Here is a 26,405-nt window from a genome sequence, read left to right as displayed (position 1 = left end):
GTGCACCAAGAGCCCAGCGGAATTGCCCGAGACCATGCAAGACTGTACTGGAACCAGCAAGATGGTGGCGACATGATCCTCCTGTACCACCCCTAGAGGAGACACCCCGGCACATCAGAGACTTGGATCAAGATGAACTCCTGAGGGAAGACGTATCCACCTGGATCTCAGGCTGCAAGAACTACCAGGTCCTCCTTCCTGAAGCCAGGGCTGAGGGTGATGATGGCCTCACCTGCAGAAGGGGTGCTGTGGCTGAACTGCTGAGCCACCAAATGAAAGAGCTGATACGCTGCTACCCTGGGCCTGGACCCAGGCCATCACAGAAGGATTACTAAGGCTTATCCAACTATCAGACTGCTATCGTGGGCTGCTCATTCACGTCACCAAGAGAGACACTAAGTGCATAAAGGGTGGCTAGACAAGTCTGGAAGTGACAATGAAGGAGTTCAGGGCCTTTAGGAGTTAGTTAGTGCTTTCCTCCAGACTACCGGCCAAGAAGAAAAACTCGGACAGGAGTGGATGCACCCTGGAGATGAAATCCCGGCTGTGCAGCTGGTGCTACCAGGTGGGTTCAGGCTTTCTCAAATATGGGACCATCTTTAAGGAAGGACAGGTGGGAGGGACAGGATCCACCTGAAAAGGTGACAGAAAGGAATCTCTTCCAATAGGCTTGCTAATATAGTAAAAAGGACCTTTAATTAGTTTCACTAGGGAATGAAGATCAAAGCCTGCAGATAAAAGTAGGAATGGTAGATAAGGAATGAGCACACACAAGAAAGGACAGCAGCAGTGGTGGCTCTCATACTCCCTAAAGCGGGTGACCAGGAACCATCTCAAATGCCTTCACACAAAGTCACCTAGCCTGGGAAACAAACAGGAGGAACTATAAGTTTGTGAAAAGTCACAGAGTTCTGATGTTGCTGGAGTTAGAGGCATGGTGCCATAGCTCTCAGATCAAGAGTGGTATGATGAACAACAGGATCTAAAGGAAAGACAGGCTGGAAAAGCGTATGGCGGGGTGTGCACTGCACACAGGAACCACTTTAATGCACAATTTGCTATGCAGTGGCAACAGGTCTGTCAAGGGCTTATAGGTCAAGATTGGAGGGAGGCCAAAAATGGGGACACTGGTGAGCATCTATTACACAGAGTCCCGTCAAGAAGAGGAGGTGGATGAAACCTTCCTTAACCAATGGAGAGACACCCTTCTGATCACAGGCCCTGATTCTCATGGGGGACCTTGATCACCCTGACAGCTGCAACACAGCATGGCAAAAGCACTTCAGGAAATTTCTGGAGCATATTGAAGAATTTTTTGATGGAGGCCCTGAAATAAAAACAATTAAGGGAGGTATTCTTCTGGTTCTGCTACTCATAAATGAAGAAAAATTGATCAGGGATGTGAAGGTCAAAGGCAGCCTTGGCTACAACAAACATCGGATATTGACACTTAAAATTCTGAATGAATTCTTCCCACTTAAGGAAGACAACTAGCAAATTAAAGATCCTGGACTTCCAAAGTACAGAATTCAGCTTTTTCAGGGAATTAAAAATCAAGATGCCCAAGTCGACTTGAAGAGCAAATGACACCCCCCCCCCCCCCCCCAGAGCTGGCTGATCTTCAAAACCAATCTTGTTAAAGCACAAAAACTGTCCAGCCTGATATGCAGGAGGCTAAGTAGGCATAGCAGGAGGCCAGCTTGTCTAAACAGGGAACTAATTGAGCTCAAATGCCAAAAGGATCTGCGAGGAAGGTAGAACTGGGGATATAGTCTATGCAAGAGGAAGCATTGCCTGGGCACACAGGGGTGGAAGCAGGAAAGCTAAAGCCTGGCTGCAATTGAAACTGGTTAGGGATGTGAAGGGCCACAAAAAGGTAGTTCTTCAATGACTGGAAAAAGGCATATGTTGCACCCACCTCCAAAAAGGCAAGGAAGAGTCTCCGGGGAGTTATCAGCCAGTCAGCTTCATGTCAAAAACCAGCAAGACTACAGAGCACATCCTCCTATAAGTCGTTTCCAGGCACATGAAGGAAAAGGAGATGTTTGGGAGTGGCCAGCACAGATTTATGAGGGACAAATCATACTTAGCCAACCCCATGACCTTTTATGAAAACAATAACCAATATACTCATCTGCTCTTACTGAGCATTACTTCTGCAGCCACCAGGAAGGATATTAAAAAAAATCACTCATTTCTCTCTGCTCATTCTTGAGTTAGTATCAGGGCCAGATCCACCTACAAACCGAACAGGAGAAGTGCATTAGCGAGCAGCCTCTCCTGCCTCATGCAGTCCAGTGAGCACGTCCCTCTCCAGCCTGACCAGTGAGTGAGCCTTCCTAGGTTCAGTCAGTCTCTCTGGGGAGCAGCAGCAGGAGTTTCCAGTCAATTTTTGTCAATGCAGGAGTTACAAAATATCAAACCATGATCCATCTCCATTTAATCCATCAAATGACGATCTCAAGAACTGCCCATAATTCACTGTCAAAGAGCCACAATCTAATCTTTGAAGTAACTTTGTAGACTACCATTATCAATTACTCAGAATAATTTCCCTTTGATTTCAAGCTGCATGCAATAGTTGGAAACATCCCCAAGTAACAATGGGGATCTTTTATTTACTTGCCTAGAATATCCTGGTACAATCAGACTTTTCAGAACTAAGCTGCAGGGAACTATTTAATCCTAAATAGACATTTCTACTGTATGTTTTACATGACTGGACCAAAAGTAACACGCATGAGAACTCAGACTGCAGATAAGCAAATAAGCTATGATTTAATTTCCATGGCCACTAAAAACGAATGCAATGCAAAAACTGCAATGGCTAACTCAATCACCTGCACGTTTAATATTTAAATCCATATGCTCCTCTTTCCCTTTTTCAGGAAATGCCACTAAAACTGCCAGATAATAATGCAGCAATCCTCTGTCCCTTATAATTTTTAAATAAATTTGCAGTTAAAAAATGGCAGGCAGACAGCTGTTTCGATTATTTTAAGGTTCAGACAGCTCAAGAATTTTGGAGAATTAAAAACAATATATTTATCAACATCTTATTTCCTCAGATACATCTCTATAATCATGTCTGCACCAAATACTGGACCAAAGTAAGACCCTGTGCATTCAAAGCGGAGGAAGCGTATGATATTGAAGGAATTCAAGGTATGCAAATATAAATCCTATTACTTAACCTACAAAGATAGGAGATTAAATTCTGAGTAAACTAAGGTAGTCCAGGCCTGGCCCGTTCCTTCTAATCTGCATAAGACACCAAAGAATTCTTTTGTTCCCTGAAAGGTGGGCCTATAGCTCTACAGCTTACTGAGGAAATATCTCTGAAAAAAAGATTGCTAGTACATTTTCTCCAAGCAAAATAATAATCAAAACATATTGTTATGATACACACACATTGTTATGTTTGGCTTGCTTGTTCCTGTGCATTCTTTTTCTTTTAATGTGCAGAAAGTCTTATGCAGTACTTTCAGCATATATTTGTTATATACCTTTCAAAGCCTCCAGTAAAGGTTACTATCTATGGAGAACACAGAACTCGACTATTTTGCATCAAGAGCTTCAAAACAACCTGATTTTCCTTAATGGATCCATCATGACTGCAAATAAAAGTATGTCTATCATTACCTAGAGGAAAGATAGAAGCCAAATGGTGGCTGTTCATCAGTTTTTATAGTAAAAGGTTTATATAAAATGAATAAATCCAGGAGCAAAATTTTCATTATAGAACCCTGCCTCCTGAAAGCTGCTGGGCAATTCCATTCATCCCCAAAACAATCTTCTCAGATTCATGTAACTAAGCTTCCTACCTTTTCGGCCAGGGAAAAAAAAAAAATTATTCGTATCCAAAATATACTTCTGATGGCCTTGATTTAATAACACTTAAAGACATTACATTCATCTCATTCAGCTTGCCATCTGAACCTGGGGTTTTCTTTGGTGTTTATTTTTTTTTCTTTTTATGTTTAAAAGCTTGTTTATCTCTTGTTATCCTTGTTATCCTTTTATGATATTAACTTTCAGCTTGCTCTGCAATTTAACAGAAGCTATGCAATTTTGGATACTATCATGTTTTATCTAACTTGATTCATGAATTAAATCTTGAAATCCTTGCCTGTAACGGAAACTGAAAACTAAAAAGCAGTATCTTAGTTGTATGTCACTAATATTTTAAAATGTGTCATGTAAAAGTCATCGCAGTGTTATATGCTTTGCTGTCCTTAAATTAAAATGCTATTTCAATCTAGCAAAGGATATATGCCCATAGAAAATATTTTTTCTGATTAATCAAAGAGTGGCAGCCACACTCTTGAGTTTTCCATTTTGTTTTCACTGTCTTCCATTTATAAATCTAATTCTACAGAAAACAAAATGCTATATTACAACATATAACTTACGCTACTCATAAAATTTCTACAGGATAAGCGACTCAAGAAAACATGAGTTAGAAACACAGGAAATGTTGCTAGGCAGTATAATTCAATTGCAATTACACATAAAGGTATAGTATGTGACCAGGTATTTCTGGACTCTTTCTAGCTCCTGAGTTAAAAATTAAGCTTCTGAATGGTATAATAAAACTTAAACCTTCATATCAGGAAGAAAGCAAAAAAGCATTGAATTTGAATCTTCCTAAAGTAAGTTTTTTTATTATTAAAGAGGCTGAAGTTCATTTCTTGATAAAGACCATGAAGTTCTGATTTGTCCATATCTACTTCTTCATAGACAACAGCCAAACAATCTACGAACTTTCGTTTATTTCAGTGAAAATGTATTGAAAAAAATGAAGCAGTCTCCCAAAATATCTTTTGACTTTTATCCAAAATACTCTTCTACCCAAACACTGCTTTAGCTCCTAAAGTGACTTGCAACAACAGGTACATGTATATTGCAGGGTATGTCATCAGGCTGAGCAAACTCCATGATTGTACAAGCGAGTAATTAAGAAGTTTTTCATCAAGGATTAACGAATATCATATAAAATAAACAGGACTACGGTTCTTACAAAGTTTTACAACTCTAAATACAGGAATTTCTCTTCCCAAAGCATTCTCATTTTCTCAGCCACGCTGCCTAAAATATACTATAAAAGATACACCCATACAAAGGTAAGAACTAAATCTCAATTTTATGTAGAAATTCCAACTTTGGGTTTTTAAGTCAACATATAGCCAACACTTTCAGAAAGAGAGTTTCTGAACATAAGGAAAAATTAATTTCAAATATTTCAGAGAATGTGTACCTTGGACAATATCATCTTTGATGGCAACAAAATATGAAGCACGGGCAGAATAAATTCACTTGTGAAATATACTGGAAATAACACAGTATGAGCTTACCAACAGAGAAAGAATGCTGCGATAAGGAACGCGGAAAACAACCATGCATTCTAGACTTAGATGGCGAAAAACAGGACAGGACCTCAACACAGAATTCCTAGCAATATAAAGGGATTTTTTTGATTCAGAACTTACCCTTTGATACGTGACCATTGTCAAAAGAAATCACCGTATTATTCTGAAACATCAATCTGCCCAGAACAGGAGAAAGAAGGGAAAAGCCTGATCATTCCATTCGCTTTTCACAAAAAAATTGAAAGCTCCATTCGCTTCCACTTGAAACGAGAGAGCGCAGCATTTGAACCTCTAAACTACTCATTTGCTTTTTTTGTAAAGCTCTCAAACAGCTTAAATGCAAGAGAAGTTTAAGAATACACAGCATACCACTTCCTAGTATAATCTTATTCCTTCAAATGTCTTCTCCAATACAACGCTTTTCCTTTCCAAGTGTTCCATTTTTTTCAGGATTTTCTGCTGCTGCTCTTGACAAATCACCCCTACAAGCACATCATTTTTAAGCCGCTCTGTTTATTAGAAGGTCACTGCTGAAGTGTTCAACAGTGGATGATTAGGACTCTTTCAAGTCCAGAAGAACACGTATTCTTAAAATCCTTGGATTTAGGAACACTATTCTTCAGTGAACGTTCAAGAAGTCTATGGAGTTTAGCAGTCCTTCAACAAAATCACAGCTCTTAATATCTATTATTTTGACTCACACAGTAAAAATAATTTTTTTTAACTGTAGTCTATTCCTTGTTTGCTTCAATAAACTGTAATGATTCCAGAAAATTCAATAGGTTCAATTTAAAAAATAAATGTGTTGACAAAATATTTAAGAGGTAAATGAGAACTTCACTTTTTATTTTTAGAGGCACATGTACACACATACACACATACATACACACACACTCTTATATTACCTTCATCAATGAAAACTGTTCAGATGGGGGAGGGAGGGAATCTATTACAGATTGTGAGGTTAAGATGATGCCAATTACATGACAGCTATGAAAACCCAAAACTAAAGATGTAAATATTTATTTTAAATAGCTGCTCACTCCAGGAAAAGTTAATAACATTTTTACAGCTTCAGAGCTTTATTCAAGTAGTGAATACTTGAAAAAAGCAGTCACATAATAAAGTCTCCTATTCAAATATTAGACAATTCAATACACTCCAGATAAGTCCCTACACAGAATATATTTATCAAAATGGAAAGGAGGAAGAAAACTTGCATGAAACAACTACAAATAATTGCAAAATAGTAGTGGGTTAAAAGGATTACTGCAGGATGGGCAAGGGGGATGAAAAATTTGACACCAAAAAGCAGAATAAATTACAGAGAATTTTTCTACCTGAAATCGGTTCCTACGTTGCCTAATTATATGTATAATTAGTATAAGAAGTCTAAGTCTCTGGCTTTACTGCATGCATACCAATAACTCAGCAGTTTTCCATCTAAGAGTCACATCCATATAGAAGAACTGCGTTTTGTGTCTCACTGAAGTCATATGTACCAGAACCTCAAAAACTTCTTGCCACAAGCTGGTAAAGCTGAACACAATGACAGGCTGGCACTCTGTCAACCTTCTTCTCTATTTCTGCAAAGTCACAGAATAGCAGAACGATTCTATGAAACGTATAAAGTAAGCAAGCCGTCAACTTAGGAGGCGTTTATCTTCCTATCTATGTACGTATGTATCTATGCACGTCTATCTTGGGTTTTCTAAGGAAGAAAAACATTTGAATATTACAAGCATCAGGTTTTGGGATGCTGCCTAAAAAGTTACACTGTACTGTTAGTAAGATAGCAGTACTGTTAGTAAGAGAGCAGTAAGTACAGAAAGTACAAAGGAAGAACATACACAAGAAAATGGTTGGAGCTAGGTAAATAGTTCTTCAGAGCAAAAGGAAGTTTCTCACTGCTCAAGAAATGCATGATATAAGGAAGAAATATCTAATTCAATAAAGAGGTGATATTGGCGTAGTCCACGATTTAACCACCACTGAACTGGATCTAAATATGGCAGCTGGCTTTTGTACAGACTTGAATAGAAATGCTTCATCAGCTACATTTAGCAACATTCTCCGCTTCTCCACGTTTGCCCATAATCTTTTTTATCCTTTCCTACTTTTTTTAAGCAGCTTTGGAAATGAGATAGGCAAAGCAAGTGGTTTCACATAGTAGTCATAACATGCCTCTTGATGACATGAGATTTGAAGTCCACCATTACCATGCAAGTCTAGGAGCGGGTCATCTCCACAGTCATCAAATCCAGCCACCTACGTTTTGGTGTCCAGACCAAAAAACATACTCTGAGAACTCCCACCTTCTATACTTCAATCATAAAGCCTTCGCATCTTCTCTAACATCTTTATGAAAAGAATAACAATGAAATTGATGCACCTGGATCTAGGGATACCCCAAATACATTTAGACGATGTCATGATGTTACCTGTTAAATATCTATTCCTGACAAATCCAGTCTGGTCTTAAAGACAACAGAATAGAGTGCCATTGAGCTTCATTTATAATAATGCTAAGCTGGCAAAAAGAATTTTTTTACAATGCCAGGTTTTTATCTCAAAGCTATAACCCTAACAAGCTCATTTGCATCATTTTCAAAATTCATACAATGACATTTTGAAATGATAATCCACTTAGTTTTTTTTCTTTTAAATCCTGGAATTGGATAGCTGCTGCCTAACGTGACTCCAAAGCCTGTCTTTTTGTACACAAATACCACCCTACCTTCCACTGCAAAGTTGTGATATCCAAGTTCAAAAGAGGTTTTAACATGCATCTTAAAGAAATAGCCTAAAAAAAAAAAATCAGAAAACTTATTTTCCAAACCTGACATTAATATTGGAAAGTAACATTTTCTCTTTGCTAGGCTAATCAGTCTGTAACATTCAACAAGAAAGGAAAAAAAAAAAAAGGACTCAATTGCACAGTTTTACTTAACTGAACATATTTATATCTAACAGAGAAGAAAATGATCTTGTTGTCTAAACTTTAAGATGGAAGGTGAAGGAGGACAAAATAGATTCTTAAAATATCACCTCCAGATTTGCATTTAGCTTTTATATCTCAAATAATAAAGCCAATAGGATTTTCTCCAGAAAATATTCACTAAGTGGAACTGCTATTATATAGGCACTACATTATTGAAAGCTATTACCTGCACACTATAATGATACACATATACCCAAGCCAGGAGGCTCTGGTTTTACATTCTTCCGAAAAGCACATCCAAGAGTTTTCACTACATTTTAGCCACACTGCAAAGCACAGTCTGAAGCTATATTTTAATTCAGTCACATGAATCTCACATTCATAATAAAAATAGGCCTACTCACCTTTGGAATAAGCAGGTTTTTGAACGTGGTTCTTACAAAGCAATCACATCCTTACATATTCTATGAAAACACGTTCATCACCTCCAACTCCTGTATTCAAAAAGCAGTGTTGGTACTTTGTTCTGTTTTGTAGCCTGAATATCAAGCCTGGGATTTGCTAGATAGCCTCAGCTGGCATAGGTGAAGCTGGAGCCACAGCCAGAGGGAAGCTAAAGCACGGTAGAGGCACAGCAGCATACCACCCCATCCCCAGCAGGGCCCTGTGCTCAAAAAGATCCACTGAGTTCCACTGAACCTACAGTTTCTGCATCTCATAACCAACATTTTATCTCTGCCTGAACTGACATCTTCACTTTAAAGATTAAACCAAAACTGAATAGGCAAAATAGTCTGTTGTAGCCACTTTGGTATTGGATTTCTGAGGCTACTAATGTTTCACAGACAGTATTTAAGCCACTGGTCAGCATGACTTTCACAAAAGCATCCTGATGATCTTAAAATCCCAGCTTTCAAGTGTTGAAATCCCAAACTGATTCCCACTATTATGAGTGACAGCCACCAGATCACTACAGCACAGAGTTCTCAGGGGCCACCTGCCAACGCAACACGTTAAGGGATCTCTGCGTACCCCCACTATCAACTCTTCCTTGTCAAGGCACAGAGATTGTTACCAACTGGCTGCTAAAACACTCAAAAGTCGCAGCAGGTAACTTAGGCTAGTCATCAGTGACTGTTTTTCTAGATGACTCAAACAGGGAGCAAACAAATAAATAGGGCAAGCAATAGATTGCAGCCCTACTGCTGTTAAGAGTTTCGCAGGCATTAACATTCAGTCAGCCCTAACCTTGGCGCTAACATTATTTCTGCTGTAGTAGTTGTAGTAACAAGTGAATAACTGGCACTGAATTTCAGCAACGTGACAAAATTGTTCAAGTCTGCAATCAAATAAGATTTTACATTGACCTTGCGGACAGGTAAGAACAGTCCAATTCACCTTACTGGTAAAAAAAAAAAAAAAAGAAAAGAAAGACTATTCCAAAAACTGCTACTCAAACTGGAATTCTGTAAAAAATTATATCAATTCAAAACTCATGAAATACTCAAATATTTGAGTTTGCGGTGCTACCCACACTTCTCATTGGATCAGCAGAAAGCAAATAGGCAGGAGATGGATTCATTTGAACTGCAAAGTCAAATGGAAGCCTTTCTAGGTGCAATGAGAACTTCTATCTATCTTAACTCCCAATGTCTCAAAATTGTTACATAACGTTGGCTGACGAAACACTTAATTAGCTCTTGGTATTATATAGAGTACTAGAGTCTAGCCATTGCAGCAGTTTATTGGAGATTTTGCAGTTTAACCACAAAGAGCCTAACTTTCCTCCTTTGAGTTATTACAGAAACAAGTCTGTAAAAATCAAGGCTCTTAAAGCCCATTCATTGAGGAACTGAGTAGAGCCAAAGCAACAGTAAAACTTACTTCCATACTGCTGATTTTCTTATTACACAGGGACATCCAGTCAGTCCTAAACTATGATAGATTTGAGCTGAAACCCAAAAGATGGACGTGTTTCTATAGTCACCATCTAACAGAGAGATGCCCTGATTTCAGAAACAGCAGATCAAGAAGAAAATTATACTAGGAATCTGCTGAATCACTGTACTTCCCTGCATCATGTTCCCTGTAGTGAAAAGCACTTTAGAATCCTCTGCTAATTAGTTTCAGTTTATTTTAATAGAGTTACTAAAGAATTGTGCTTGCCCTTTAAATGATGACAAGTGCTAAACTTAAAAAAAAAAAAAAAATCAATCAATATAAAAAGCTTTTTGGAACAACGGGACAAGAAATGAAGTGCTGAAGTATTTCCCCTACATTCTCATATGTTGTTCAAAAAACAAGACAAACAGGTATTCCACACTAAACGGGGCATTATGCACTTCCAAACAGTGTTTTCTTTCTGCATTAAGCCACCCTCCTGTTAATAAAAAACAAAATCAATTGGAAAAGAAATTCGTCTAATTGCAATGGCTAAGGTATAATATTTTGTGCTGTGCTTTACGGATTATTTACTTCCCCACTCAAAAAGTTGACTAATGTCTATTTCTAGAGAGAAAGTAGATTTTTACATAGCACAACACTGTTAGAGAAACCACTTTTCCTCTCGTCAGGTTCTACCTAAGACTGCTTAACCTGCCCCAAAAATTCAAGGCTTCCTTTGCTGCCCTTATTTGTAATATTCCATAGTCTGGTAGTAACATAAATTAGCATAATGAATGTATGGAATCAGGGCAAAGGAAAAAAAAAAAAAAAAAGACGTGGCCTCATAACTGTTTGAAGCTAATTTATTGCATAGGATGAATCAAACATAATCAACTTTTATGATAAAATTAAGACTTTAAGGTTTATAATGCAATGTTCAGATAGTTTCATGGAAATAAATGCTATTTACAAGACATAATAGAATAAAATTTAGTATCAAGATTCCTTATGGCAATCCATTTTGATTGCTTGCAGTCAGAGAGAGCAGACTAAGGAGCCAAACAAATAGTTTTGAGTTTTGTTTTTTTTTTTTTTTTAAATAACTTAGGTGGTCTTACTTACTGCCAATCCTTTATTCATATATTCATATGATTACATTGTTCTGGTAAGGAAAAAAAATTATCACAGGGTAACAAGTAATCCCATATCAGCTAAACTATAGTGACTGATTGTGCAAGTATTCTTAAACCATTGCAAACGTGAAGTTAGTTTACTGAACTAAATACATTAGTCTATATCTCAATGAAAGACATTTAAGCTAACGTTTCACTTTACATTTGTAAGAGGTTACCAACACACGTATAGACAACCCAGTTCAATCTATGATGGTAACTCACTGAACGATAACAACTCATTATTAACTAAATCAACCACAAATAACTGTATAAAATATTAACTTATGTAAAGTGGAAACGTTTGTCTTGCCTTTGTCTCACATCATCTTTTGTATTTCAAGTCTAAACAACTCAATCTAGTGCTGACTACTTAATCCATAATATCGTTTTTCTTCAAATCTCTATGATGCATGCCACTACAGTTAGAGACATACTAATGTTCTACATAAAAGGAAGAAAAATACCAAGCTCAAAATTTTCAGTTTTACAATAATTTATTCTGCAAAGGTAGCCACGTTATTTTAATGGTCTTGTGTAATGTACACACAAACATGTATACACATACAGTGTATCAAACTAATGAACATAAACACTAGCAACAAAGTGAAAGATCTAGCATACACTCATTTGCTTTGAAAATAAATTACTATCAAGTAAGAAATTGAGATAGCCTATACAGAAATACATTCAATAACTAAACAGTGCTAACATCTCGTAGCATTTTTCCAAAGACAAAAATATTGCTCGATACAATAAAAATGAACCCTATATTATGTGCTCTTGAATAATAAAGAACAACCAAGGATTCAACCAAGCACAACTCTCTGAGAAGTTCTCTGAAGGTTTACACTGCTAGTCAGTGGTATTACTATTACCTTCAGTCTAAGGATTTGTGTCTAATATGGGATCTAATTTGCCAGAAAATAGTTACCATAGATCTCAAAGGTTCAATAAACTACTGTCACCAAGTGATAAGGCTTCTACATTTCCCTGAGGCTCACAGGACTTTTACTTGGGATTTCCCAGATAGAAATACATGCACACATGCTGCGCAGTACATGAGCAACAAATCTAATACAACCGGAACTCGAGACCTACTGTATTTCATTTGCATTTGCCCACACGCAGTAAGTATAGTCTGTACACAGTGTGCCCCAGACAGACTATTAAATTTAAGAGTGCTGGCTTAGTATACCTCAATTTGTCAAATCCACTGTGCATGATTTTTTCCCAGGATTTATGGGCATCAAACCAGCTCAGATAAAGGGCCAATTTCCTATGACAGAACATTCAGATCACAAAAGGAAGCATGCCCAGACAAACTGAGATATGTGGCGGCTAAACCTCAACATCAGTCGTTATTTCACTGTTTCAGCATGCTAAAAAACAGTTTGAGAAATGGAAATTCACAGTCATTAGATGCACAGATCCAGGATATGAAAACAAACTTCTGTAAAAACAGGACCTTTTCCTAGGTTGACAGCTAGCTAGCTTTTGTAACCAAGCTCTTCTGGCAGTGATAATACAGCAGCTGCGAGACAGATACCGGTTTAACTCAGATCTGACAATTCCAGAAAAGAAGGATATTTGAAATCTCCCCTGTGTTATGTCGATGACAGACAATAATCATTTCACATGAAGTACATGCTCTTTTTTTAGTTTTAAGCACATACTAACACTTGCCAAAGTATGCAATTACTTTGTAAAGTAAAGTGCATATGGTATTTTCCCAATAGCTTAAAGACATTATGACGTAGCATTCCTATGCAATGTGGAGCTAAAGTGCTAAGGAACTCGCAAACTTTGTCAGTGTGAGATGCACGAGCCAATCAGAAAGCCCTTAGAAGCAGGATGTGAACATATGAGAATAAAAGAGATGCAAATTTAAAAAGCAAATTTTTGGAGTGATAAATCTGTCTAATTGACATCATTTAGGAAACAACAGGGATCTGATGTTCATTCTCAGAAGTCCATGAATCAAAAAAATAATTTGAAATTTGTAGCCTTTGTCTTATCATTATCATCTCTACTAGGTCCTGCCTACAGACAAGTCTCAGTCAAGAAGAATACATTTTTGATACATCTCTTTTGTCTTCTGTGGTCCCAAAGGAAAAGAAGAAGGAAGCTGAATACTTTTGTTGTTGTTGTTTTTACGCTCATCACTTCAAGCTAAACTGCTGAATCATTATGATTATAGTATCGTCATAATATTATTAACTGAATATTATATTATGATACTGATTATTTTTATAGTATTGATTTAATCTGGACGAACTAGACATTTCTGTAATTTGGGAAGGTACTAACTGTCCAGCTATTAATCAATATTCATCAAACTCCCTTTTGATGGGAATCCTCTGCCCTCCACTTTTGCCTGATTGGACAAGGTAAATTAACTCATTTCATACGACTGGAAGATTAGGCTTTTAACAAAACAAAAATGAAAAAAAAAAGAAAGGGATAACAACTGCCTACGCTCCATCATCTGGCAGTGATTCAGGTGTTTCGAAGAGTTAGTAATTAAGTACTTACCACTCCAATTCCTTCAAAAGCAAATACAGCAGTCCCAAAAAAGAGTGGATATTTCTTCCAGCCAGCCACAGGAGGCAGTTTTCGAGGATCAGCTATATCCTGAAGACAAAAAAGTAAAACACTGCTATGTAATGAACATTATCAGTCTTGATAGGTGTGTTACCCTTTACTAAAGCAAAATGAGGATGTGCTGATAATGCAGTATACACTGCTATTTCCACTCCCTGGTTTCCCGCCCTGCAACAAACTCAGTCCTTTACACATATTTATAAGCACTTTCCACCCACCCGCAGACACTTGCAAGGATATTTTATCCTAGGATCACGTTACTGACATTAGAAATATTCCCAGTTAAATTATCACACTGGTATATATGAGTGAGCATCAACTAAAATGGAAGGGAAATCTCACACCTCAAGCTTGACATTTCAAGTCTGCAAACTCAAGGCTATTCAGACAGTTTTGCATTTCTAATCTGCCTTCATACTTCACAGGTATTCCTCATAATAGCTTACTATTATGGGACAGTAAAAAGGGATAGTAAAAAGAAAAAATGTACATATACGTTTCTCTCAATCTCCCTCAGTTTCTTCTATGCAACTATTTCTTCTGCCTCCACTCCCAACCAATACCTTCAACAAAGCTTGTTTTTCTGCCTTCTTCCCTCATTCTCCCTTTCCTATCACTTTCTTAACACTCTCATTAAAGCTTTCTCAGACAGGGGTACGCTCACACACCCAGATATAACATGTGCAACTGTGTTTACCATTTGTTTTTCAAAAATTACATGAAAGAAAAATGTAGGGGTTTCTAAATGTGATTTTTTTAAACTGTCAATCCAATTGGTTCCATTTTGAAATGCCGCCCAACATTAGGAAAACGGCAACCCAGAAAATGCAACGACTACTCAACTTCCAAGGAGACGAAAGTCTGCAATATATACTCTTATATACATAAGCCTTAGAATTTTCCTGATCGTATTAGAGAAACAGTAGAACTAAATATTACTGTTGAAACTGCTCTTTGTTGCTCTGCTGCAACAAAACGATTGCCCACAGATTATAACCTGTACTATATTATAAATTTTGGATGCGGCTGATGGAAATTCACATATTCTCCCACTCAAAAACTCAGAAGCCTTGTAATCTGCATTTTTATTAGCTGAACTGCAGCAATATTATCCTTTTTCTTAAAAGTACAGTAAAAGCATGTCTCAAGTATTACAGTGCCTCCTACCTCCAATAAATTACCATATAAGTTCTGCTGTTCAGAAATCGTCAATTGATATAAACCACAGATTAGCTACCACATGCAGTAAATGAGAGATGTCACATCGAAAAATAAAATAATCTTTTTATACTCACTCTAACAATATACTGGTAAATGATCACCAGGCTGACAGCCATGGACAGATTGGCAAGCAATGAAAGGAAGGACAGGCTCTTCAGGTCACGAATAAAGACCAAGAGGATCATAAACGGCAGAAAACATAGCATGTATATGCGTAAATCAGTACTCCTCTTCTCAGAAGAATTGCTGGTGGCACTGGCATTTATGGAAACAGTCTTGTTTTCCAAAAATCCTTCATGGACCTGTTGGAAAATTTTTATTTTTTTTAAAAACACTGGTAGCACTGAATTTTTGTATATAGTCACATTGTGGTTTTTCTAAGGCGCTATTTGTCCCTCCAAGTTTACCTGCTGAAAGCTAGGTACTTTAGGTGCACAGTGCTCTCAGTGCAGAAAAGACGACAGGCATCTTTAGCTGGTGACTCATCCTTAGGACAAATGATGAAATTGAGCCCTAAAAGACCTTGTCTTTACCCCACAACTGACTAAATAAGAAATCTACATGAGCAGTTTAGATCAGATGTCTGTCTTTTATACAGCTACAGTTAGGTAAAATGAATCTAGGTGAGATCAGTCTGGGCCTAAGTATTAAGAGTTTGAATTTTCTTGGGGAGAGTAAGGAGTAAGATGATCAGTTGCTGTTGATGGATTTTTTTTTATGCCTTTGCCTTCCACATCATAGCAGCATACATACAAAACAATGTTAGAATATGAACGCAGCTGTCTTTATTTTAATTCAAATTACTGTATTTAACGACATCACTGTTTTCTTAATCAACTTTGGCTCCACTTAAAAAGGCAAGAGCTCTAAGAGCGTTTCCACAGACCTCTACCATTAAATCAATTTAAATTCATACCTGCAAATAATTAGTAGTACATAATGTGAAAGTGTATTAGATATGTGAATATCTATTACAGCAACTCAGGGCTATTAATTTGTTAGCTTGAGGAAGAGGAAGAAGCGGAGTTAAGAGGACAAGCTGGAGAGATGGTAAGAAATCAAAGGATCTTTGGGATTGTGACATTTTCATGAGTTAGAAGGGGTTAGCTGATAACGTAAAACAAGGAGTACGGAAACTGTGTCATTTAACTGTGGCAATATTGTCAAACTCAGATTTAGTAAGCCTAACAGAAAAATTCCACAGTTCACCTTAGCTCCGCTGTTTCAGATAATCCACAAACTGAGGAAGACAGACTTTATTTAAAATTCTTTTCTTTATAGCAAAGAGCACTAGAAAGAATTGTTCATTATGAAAAAGGGAAAGATTAAAAAAAAATACAGCAAACATTCGTTTTCCAGAAATATCACTTTAAATGAAAATGGATAGGACCTGTCATTACTAAAACACTGTAGATTTCCACCTCCCAAGAATCTAAAGAGTGTCACCTAAAAGACATTTAACATCTGTTGGTTTTCATTAAGATAAAGTTTTCAGAAAGAAAGCTACTGAAAAGAGGTAAATACATGAAAAACTGAATTTCAGTGAATTCAGAGCTGCAATAACTTTGGCCAAGCATTATGCCAAACGCTTAACCAAATTACTTGCCTAATGCCATGCGAGTGAAGTAAGATTTCCTGTAGGAAAGTTTCCTGTTTTCCCACAGCACTGAAAATAAAAATACAGAGCTAGCACTTTAACAATAGGCTTGCATGTTTACTTCCTTGCACGTAGTCACAGGTAGCCAAAGACGTTCGACTCACGGGCACACATAAGAGGACTTTCTAAGAACTACAATGCGATTTGAGCACGTAACATGTAACGTAACCTTCCGTCCCTTTGAAAGCCTCATCCACACTAAACGTTTAACAGGCCCTGAGTTTATGTAAATATCAATAACTTGATGAATTATTTCAAAAAAAACTCAATATTTATTGCTAAAAAAGAAATATCAGGCAGGATACCATCCACACTCTAAAACATCTTTAAAATGCCACACTATAAGCCAGCTGCTACCCAAAATCAGTTTGAGCAACAGTTTTCTTTTGAGAGAGAGACTTGCCACGTGTATATGCAAAACTCAGTAAGAAGTTCCTGAAATCAGAAATATTTGATTTTTTTTTCCTATTAGCAACACTAAATTCCAACTAGACATTTAACCGGAGTTTACTGGGTCACACTACCGGACCATGCAGCGTGGAATATTCCATAGAATTCAATTCAAGTTCACATCCACCATGTTCAGCTACCATGATGATGGGTGTAAAAATCAGATCTCACCTCTGTTAGGTCAGAGAAGAAGGGCCATCTTTAATAGCCTTTATATTTATCCGCCTTTTTTCTGACAAAAATATTGAGGAGAATCATAGAGAAAGAACACACTACAACTGCACACACTCTCCACAGACATTATCAAGTTACTACTGATGCAGACATGTGCAAGCCACAGTCAACTAAAACCACCAGAATGGGACTCCCTGGCCCTAAATTCAATACAATCTCTGATTCTTATTCTGGCCAAAGATCACCCTGAATCTCCTGCTGTTTTCAGCTAGTGCATCTCTGCAGAAGGCAGTCATGTCAGGACAAGACATAGCAGACATTATATGTAGCTGCCCCTTTCCAATGAATGGAGCAAAGCAGTATGAAATACCATCTGAGTATGAGCCAACTTGGGCAAATCTCTTCACTTATTCAGTCAAAGATCAGTGCTTGAAAAATACATACAATAGAAAAAAAAACCACACACACACTTCAAATCCTCCCATGGGTAAAAGCAAGTCAAAGATATGTGACACAGACATGTACGTTTGCTCCTTGAGAATCATGGCTTCCTTTCCTTTTTAGAAAGGAAAATATCTTTTCTACTAAAGTAGCCTTGGCTTCTGGAGTACCTGAACAAAATTTTACTATGCTCATGCTCATCCTGACTACAAAAGAGACAAAACCTGAGATACGTTACAAAGGCTACATCAAAAGTGGAGAAGTTAAATACCTAAAAGTTTTTAAAAGCCACAATAAAGAACACTTGTGCTGCATACTCCTGATCCTCTCATGCATTCCCATTAACATGTGGTCATTAATTACATAATCCTTCTTCCTTTCCAAGCATCTACCCTTACTCAGTGCAAGATTTCGTAAGCTGCTACACAACATTTCCTTTTCTTCTCTGTATATGCCACAGAGCTCAGTGTACTGTTCAACTTCCAATGTGAACTCATGTTACATGCATTTTGCTCTGTGCTCATCATGACTGTACATGGAGTTCCACAGACATCTCCCAAAACCACACGAGGAAATACCATGAGGGTTTTAGAAGTCAAGTACATAGTCACTGAAGTCACTAGGCATGACATCAGAAATCACTTCAGCTATTCAAGCACTAATTCAAATGTTCGGTATGATGTTTGAAACAGCTTTCCTTGCTAGAGTCTTTAACTTGATTTACCCTAAGCACAGTGTCCATTGACTTCAGCAGTACCCATGAAGACCAAATATTTCTGCAAATCTGGTTATCATGTGCCCAGTATCAAGCACCCAGCAAATGACTAATAAATCATTAGACTGCAGAAAATTCAGTTTAAATGATTAATGCACCTCATATAAGAACAGTGGCAGAAAAAATTCAGTTGCCTTAGTCTCTTTGACTGAGACAATTCTCTCGTCACCCACATCCCAAAGTCTGCTATTTCTGCCCAGTGTTCTACAGACTTTTCAACATCTTGTGAGATCAAAACAGGAGTCTGTGAGCTGATAGCTTCCTTCCAATTCCGTCTTTATTGAACTCAGAGCAACATCCAGCACAATACACAAAGCCAGGTCTGGCACAAAACCAGTATGTGATCAGGTAGATAAAGACTACATTGCAATCCTGTAACTTGGCTTGAAAAGGCCAAATCATTGTTTTACAGATCATTTAACTTTCCAAACTATTTTTTTTTTTAACTTTTCTAAGTTTATTTCTGGGTATAATTTCCTAATTTTTTTCTTTCTTTTTACAAACATTGTAAAAAAAAAAAAAAAAAACCAACACCTCGATAGGTCACCCTCAAGGTTGAAGCCCACAGAGGTAATACAGTGCTCACATACAGCAAGAACTTGTTGCCATATTTTAGCTTTATCAGTAAACAATGAGAAAAGGACTTTTCCAGAGAACTCTGCAAACATTCATGAACAGTAGAAGAATGTCTAGATCTAAGGTCTTCTATTCCACAAGCAGGAAAAGCAAAGTAACTATGGTATAGAGGAGACCATCCTTTTCCTACGTCAGCCTTCCTGCCATCAGCCTCCAGCTCCGTTCCAATTTCATCGTTCTTCTCCATATCTAGACACCTTAACCCGTAAGCCACTTAACTGCATCCTACAAGATGTGCTCCATCAACCTGAGTTTCTTTGCTGCTTTGGCAAACATTCCTTAGGAAAAGCCTTCCTTGAAATTTAATATAACCAACTGAAAATCGGGTCTTGTACCACAAAGTATCCAGAAAACATATGATGCAATCAGCATTGCTAGATTTCTACAGGTACTAACCAGAAAAGATCTAGAACCAGAAGCTATATCAGACATCCATTAGTAAGAAAGGAGAAATCAAATATTTCACATCTTAGTTCACCAGTCCCCCATTCCCTCTGTTCATCTCTCCCATCCTTCCATCACCCAAGTACAGATTGAAAGGGGTACCAAGTTTTGTTCTTTGGTGCCCTCTACAGGACAGATGTATGCAACAAAGTTGCTGGGAAGAAAACATAACCTTTTCCCTCCAAGAGAAAAGCACAGAGAACAATCTGAACTAAATACACTTGTGAGACTTCTGACTTGCTGATAATGAGTTCATTCACAGAGTGTATGTCACAGGTCTCTACAGCTACTGGTTTTGCAGAGGTTGTCATCTCTGTGGGATCCATTCCCAGCTTTCAACTCTCCTTTGAGAAAGCAGCAACACATTTTCTGAAAAGACTTCATTTCTTCAAAACCTACAAGGGACAAAGCCAGTAAGTGCTCAGTTTTGCCTTTTGTTTACGGTCAAAATGAAAGGATGATGACTGGCTGGTCAAATACCTACTAGATGGGAAGGCTTTCAGTTTGAACTTACATTATGACGCACGCAATAAAAATTCCCATCTCAGAAGACCAGTAAAACAAACGTCTGATATCAAGTAGGACTTTTAGGTATTGAGATAAATTATGACATAAAGTGACAGTGGGACTGTGTTTAAGGTTTTTCTGGTTTTGCTTTTCCCTGAGACACAAATTACAGAGTATCCAAATTCTGTACATATACATATGTGTATATATATACACACAAATTCTTTACGTCTTGACAGCATCTTCCTCTGTAGAACTTGGAATACTTTCTAAATATAATAAAAAAACTTGTCTACATGGGGAGAAAAAACATAATATTTATTATGCAGTAACTGCCCATGGGGACACTTCCTCCTCCTCCTCAAAATACACTAAACTATGCAAAGACACCCACGGGGTGGAATAAGAGTCCATATGGATGATTAACGCGCAGTAATCTGCCTTACCTTATTCCTCACCCACTTCACTAATTACACAAGCACATACATTCAGACACAGGCTCAGATTCATCCTCATTAGCTTTATGTCAAGTGGCCAACTTTAATCTTATGAGCAGCAAATATGGCAGAGTATGCTGGCAGGGTCTCACCAGCTCACTAAGCACACGGAGAAGAAAGCGCCACAAGCTCCAAGGGCCTGCGGCCTCTGCCTGACCAGCCGAGGGTGCTGGCTGACCTCCTGCATACTAACCAGGCAGGCAAACATCAGTCAGATGAAAACCAGGCTGCTAAATGCAGCTGCTGAGCACACAAAGAGAAAGGACCAACAGATACCAGAGACTCCATCAGCAAAAAGTATCTCCACAGAGGAGAAAAAGAGAAGCTTAAGAGGACTGAAGACTATGAGACAAAATACACAGCTGGGAGCAAGAGCAGCTGTCATAAAACCTGGGTTTTTGGGGGGAAGAGGTTGTTGGTTTTCTTTTTTTAATTAGTCAAGGTTGGTTATGGGGGAAAATGGGGAAAGTTTGGTTTTTTTGAAGGCTTGGGGGTTGTCTGGACTGGTGTATGGGCTTTTTCAGCCGTATGGGTGATCATGCGCAATTTTTAATTGAATTTTTTATAAAAATGGCATGACAAAATATGTGAGCTTTAGATATTCTTAAATATATTAACTTGCAAATCGATGAATTGCAGTATTTTTCTAATAATTAGTATTCAATCCATTTTAAAGAACAACATACTGAAATGTGTGTGCATACACCTAACACTACATAATATATGTAACAGTATTTACAGTAAAAAGAACTATAAAATGCTATACGAGCAGTACTGTTTAATATTTTAATTAATAAAGCCGAAGACATAATAAGCAGGTTTTAAACATTCATTCCATTTGCAGATGGAAGGTGAAACAATGCAGAAGAGGATTAAAATTCTACCTTGAGAACTGTCCAAAATCAATTCAGTAAGGACAAATAAAGAGTTCTGTAGGTAAGCAGAAATTATCTGCATATATAGAAGAACTAGAATTGCCTAGAACACAATTCTGCGGTAAATGATCAACAGATCACAGTGGATCACAAGTCAGTCATAAGTGAACAATACCATGCTCTTCCAAAATGACAGTTATACTGAAGCGCAGATGAGTAACTGTGAGAAGGGAAGAGGCTAAATAAGAATCTAGTTCACCCTTCTATAAAAGGGAAGAGGCTAAATAAGAATCAAAGATTCCAGTGACATGAAAAGGGAAAAATATATTCAGGACATTAGGAAAAAGAAGTCTAAAAAACAAGGCCTAACAAAAAATTTTTCAGCAACAACTGGCTCTCAGGTCAGTTTCAGCCTTATTTTCTGATTTTTATACTTAATTTTTAAATTCAACAAACAAATCACAGGGCACTGAAGTGACAAGCACTTACACAAGATCTGGATTCAGTTCACTTCACAAATTGCTCCTTTTTTCCAAAAGCGCTTTTGTGGAAACCACGGCAGAACCTATTTTGTGCATCTCCCAGCTTCACATTTTACAAGCAGTTCTTTTGAACTTCATAAAGAAAGGAAAAAAAATTTGGAGGAAAAACAAACTAAAATCATAATTCTTTCCATCCAGTATTTCTGTATCTTTACTCACTTGTTTCACGTTTTCTGCCAAGAACACAACATAAACGCTACAAAATCCCAGTTGTGTTATCACTAGAAAAAAGTCGACAATATATCTGAGAAAGAAAAAACAAACATACATATGTTATGCTTAGGATCCAAACAATTAACCCATTTCCACATGGTATACAACTACTACTCCTTTTTACACTACAGAAAATGCTAGATTCAAATGTCACATTATTCTCAGGAGCACTGCAACGCAGGTTCCTCTTCTGGCAAAACAAGATAATTTTGTTAAGGTAACATCAAATGGGTACCAAAGTTTCTCAGAAATGCATACCCTGGTCATGTACTTTAAAGTAACATAAAATGTAATTCAAGGACTTTCGTTTAACAATGCAGTACAAATATACAAAAAAAAAAAAAGGAATATCTATTCAGTGCACATATAACTTATGCTGCAGTCCTTCAGCACTAACACAGCTGTTTTCCACTGAGATCAGAGAAGACGAAATGTCACATAAAGTCTAAGTTACAGAAGTTTCAGTAATTCAGGATAACAAATATTTTCACAGCTTACTAAACGGTTCAGTATGAATGTATCTGGATACATTTCCAGACACTGTATCTCACTGAAAAAATTCTAAATTATGGTTAATGTTGTTTTCAGAAAATGTCATGCACGCTGGTGGCCTGAAGAAATACTGTAATAAAATTGTTTTGATACAGTTAAACATACAGCAGAATACTGCCTCAGAGAACAGATTTTCCGCAGCACAGTGTCTCTGGAAACAGAATTGCCAGTTGCAGCTTATAACTCCTCGGTGCATTACAGTATTCCCATTCTATTTCATTACAAACCAATTTTCCCTCTAATTGAGTTCTACTTCATTCATATGGAGTAAGCACAAAGATCTTAAAAGAGTAGTTCACCTTAGCCTTCTTCAAGATAGGGGGAAAAACAAAAAAACAAAACTTTAAAACTGATATTAACATTGAACAACAAATCTGAGGTTTGAGGTTTCATTACTGGGTGGCATACCATAAGCATTTTAAACTCTGTAAACTCCCATATAGCAACAGATGGATCAGGCAAAATTATGGGCTTTTTCAAAAGGGGGGAAAAGTATTTAAAAGAGACAACAAGCCATTAACAACTGCATGTCATTTATTGCAAAACATAGCAAATATCACTCCATGATTTCCAATTTATATTTAAGTAGGAATCAAAGAAAGCTTCGCTTCCTCCCAAAAAAAATAGATTGAAGGCATTTATGTTTGCAGTGTCAACTTGCTTAAACAGCGAACTCTGATAAGAGAGATGTGTTTGTGGCAAAAGAGAATCAAAAACTTAAATTACTTCAATCCATTAGACAATACAGAATGCACTTCTGGCTATAACAGATCTCTTCCTCTAATACAAAACAGAATTCATTTCTTCATAGCTCCTGCAGACCTGCGAAATGAAATGCGTAACTGAGAGGAACACTCCCCATTCCTCTCCTGTTACTAGTTGGCTGCAGGAACTAATAAATAGCACTGCATAAAGATACATCAAGCACAGAGAATACGTTCTTAGAGCAAGCAATACCTTAGTGAAAAGTAAATGTCCTAACCGTTCCAAGCGTAGCCATTAACTTTAAGAATCAATTTATTAAATTAAATTTTAATGTAAGCTTACCTTCCCCAAGAAGCTCTTTTCTGAAGAGCAGTCAGGGGCCCCGCTTCCATGGCACAACTAACTGTATCACTATATCCTAGCGAGTATTTTTTCAACCTGAAATGAAAGAGTGGAAAAGAATGGAGTTAACGAGAAACTATCACGGCCTAGAACGCTACCTTGAAATGCTGGTGGCCTCGCAGGATTACGAGGAATCATCTGTGACACCATTCTGCAGCGGCTGAAGTTCAGAGTTACAGTTTATGCTCATCTCGCACAAGTAACACTATTCAGCACTCTATAAGCATGTGAACAATGTTGCTTCCCACTAACTCAGCATCACAACATCAGTTTCTTACAGAAGAAGTTTCTTGATAAACTAATATAATCAGTTGTGTAGGATCAGATTCTTACAACAGCACCTTAAGAAATGGATCTCATTTCTAAGAGTTGCAAAGAACTTCAATAGCACCGCAGATTTCCAACTGGAAGAGCAGTCATCTGCAGCTTTTCAGTGGTCTTGGTTTTATACACATCTTCAAAGGCCATTCAAACTTACAGAGAAAGGAGGGAGGATTCAGGAACGACAGAATCCCTTCAGGGTATAAACTGAGACAGTTTTCCCAGCTACAGGGACAAGAATAGTTTTTTGTTTCTATTCAGATCAAATAAACTTTATTGTACTTTTAAAGCATGAGACCCTACTGCTTCTCTTTAACGCCTGACAGCAAGATAAAAATGGTTAAAGAAAATCACTACTAACTGGAATACTCCCCAAGTCAACTTTGAATTCCACCCCCCTGTACTGTATATCTCACTTAGAGGCATATCTAACATTCATCTCCGCACTAATATCATTTGAACACATTTTATCAGCACCACAGTTGTGAAGAATCAAGTTTTCACAATCAAAAGAGACAGAGCTCACACATTAGTAATTCATAGTTTACTCTTTATTCCTATAAAGTACTTCTAAACAAGCTATTTATAAACTGAATGCTTCTCAAGGCTATGATTATTCAGAACCTATGAAGAAGTTACAGAAATGGGAGGGTATTATAGAAAATATTTTGCACTCCTTGTGCAATTTTCTAATGTAAATAGCTTGCAGAGCTAAACAATTCGTATCTCATTTAATGGCGCTGTCAAAAACACATTCACAAAAATGGACTCTGAAGGAGAACATCTGCATGGAAACTCAGCACTTCTCCTGGATATCATAGGCATCTTCTCCCACACAGACTAGAAAAAAGATTTAATTCAAACATTAACAACACAAAATAATTTTCTATCTAGTGGTTTTTGAAAAGGAAATTGGAAGGAGTGCCATGAAGCAAAACAAAAAAAAAACAAACAAAACAAAAAACAAAAAAAGTGTGGGCACTCATGGAGTGATCTCAGAACTCTCCATTTGAAGTAGGTACAGAAGCTATGCAACTGAAACTGCAGTGAGAAAGACCTGGCTATTTCCCAGTTAAGATAGGGAACAGGATACCAGACAAGACAAGTTAAACCAACCTAATTTTGTGTATGAGCAGTGAAGAAAGTGTTTTTCAATGTATTCAAATAGTGTTGCTCAAAGTACAGCTATCATTTATAGTTGCACCGTAAGAATTTTAAGTGTTCCTTCTTTGAAGCACAAGACTGATCTGAAGAAACTGCTACAGCATCAAGACATTCTGTAGACTGAAAATTAGAAATAGAAAAGAAGAAAGAAAAAGTAATATTCAAAGTCAGCAACAGAACGAACAGTTCCACATTTACCTCTGACACAGACAGTGGCTGCAACGCACCAAGATGTGCATACAATGAACTGATATAACTCCTATGAACACAAGGCTGATTGGTCCGATCTGGTATGGAAAAAAAAAAGGAGGACACGGGATATATAAATATGCAAAGCCATGTAAATCAAATCTTTCATGAAAATTCGCTGGGGGAATATCTTTACATGCAAGTTCACATTTTAGCAAAGACATAAATTTTAAGAATTAAAGTTATACACAACTGACTTTTTTTCCTCAGAGGAGGGTTGGCTGCCAATGTTTTACGGCCCTGCCTTACTTTTCATCAACTATTTGATAGAAGGCTTTTCAGAGGTGATCAAGCAGTAAATGGCAAATAAGCAAGAACAACTTCACTCCCATAAAAGCTTCACTGTGATATTCCCTAAGAAAAATTTGGCAAGAGAGAAGATTGCATATTTTGCACAATTCTAAACAGTGCCTTGAAGCACTTTGTCATCAACGCTGCCACTTCAGAGGCTTCTTTCCATTACGTTACATGCTTGATGATGCACAGTATAAAAAAACAGTACAGAGTTGCCACTATGCTAATTTTGACAGTTTTAAGTTACAGACAAATATTCAGCTCAAATATTTGTTTTAGATAAAAGGTCTGACCAGAAGTTTTCACAGTACGTACT

The 26,405-nt window shown here is 37.4% G+C and overlaps 1 protein-coding gene across 1 annotated transcript in view; it reads right to left on the bottom strand.

The window, feature by feature from the left end:
- SLC36A4 (solute carrier family 36 member 4) overlaps positions 1-26,405 on the bottom strand; it is a 131,961-nt gene that overhangs the window by 85,614 nt on the left and 19,942 nt on the right. The window contains exons 4-8 of the mRNA XM_068930521.1: positions 25,745-25,833; positions 24,002-24,097; positions 22,349-22,433; positions 15,266-15,493; positions 13,902-14,000 (exon numbers count right to left, since the gene is read on the bottom strand). Of these exons, the coding sequence (XP_068786622.1) occupies positions 13,902-14,000; positions 15,266-15,493; positions 22,349-22,433; positions 24,002-24,097; positions 25,745-25,833 (597 nt within the window). The remainder of the gene's footprint in view (positions 1-13,901; positions 14,001-15,265; positions 15,494-22,348; positions 22,434-24,001; positions 24,098-25,744; positions 25,834-26,405) is intronic.

This window comes from Struthio camelus, chromosome 1 (genome assembly GCF_040807025.1).
Source record: "Struthio camelus isolate bStrCam1 chromosome 1, bStrCam1.hap1, whole genome shotgun sequence".
Lineage (NCBI taxonomy): Eukaryota > Metazoa > Chordata > Aves > Struthioniformes > Struthionidae > Struthio > Struthio camelus.
The sequence above is the reverse complement of the archived record's forward strand: the minus strand, read 5'-3'. Positions and strand labels throughout refer to the sequence as shown.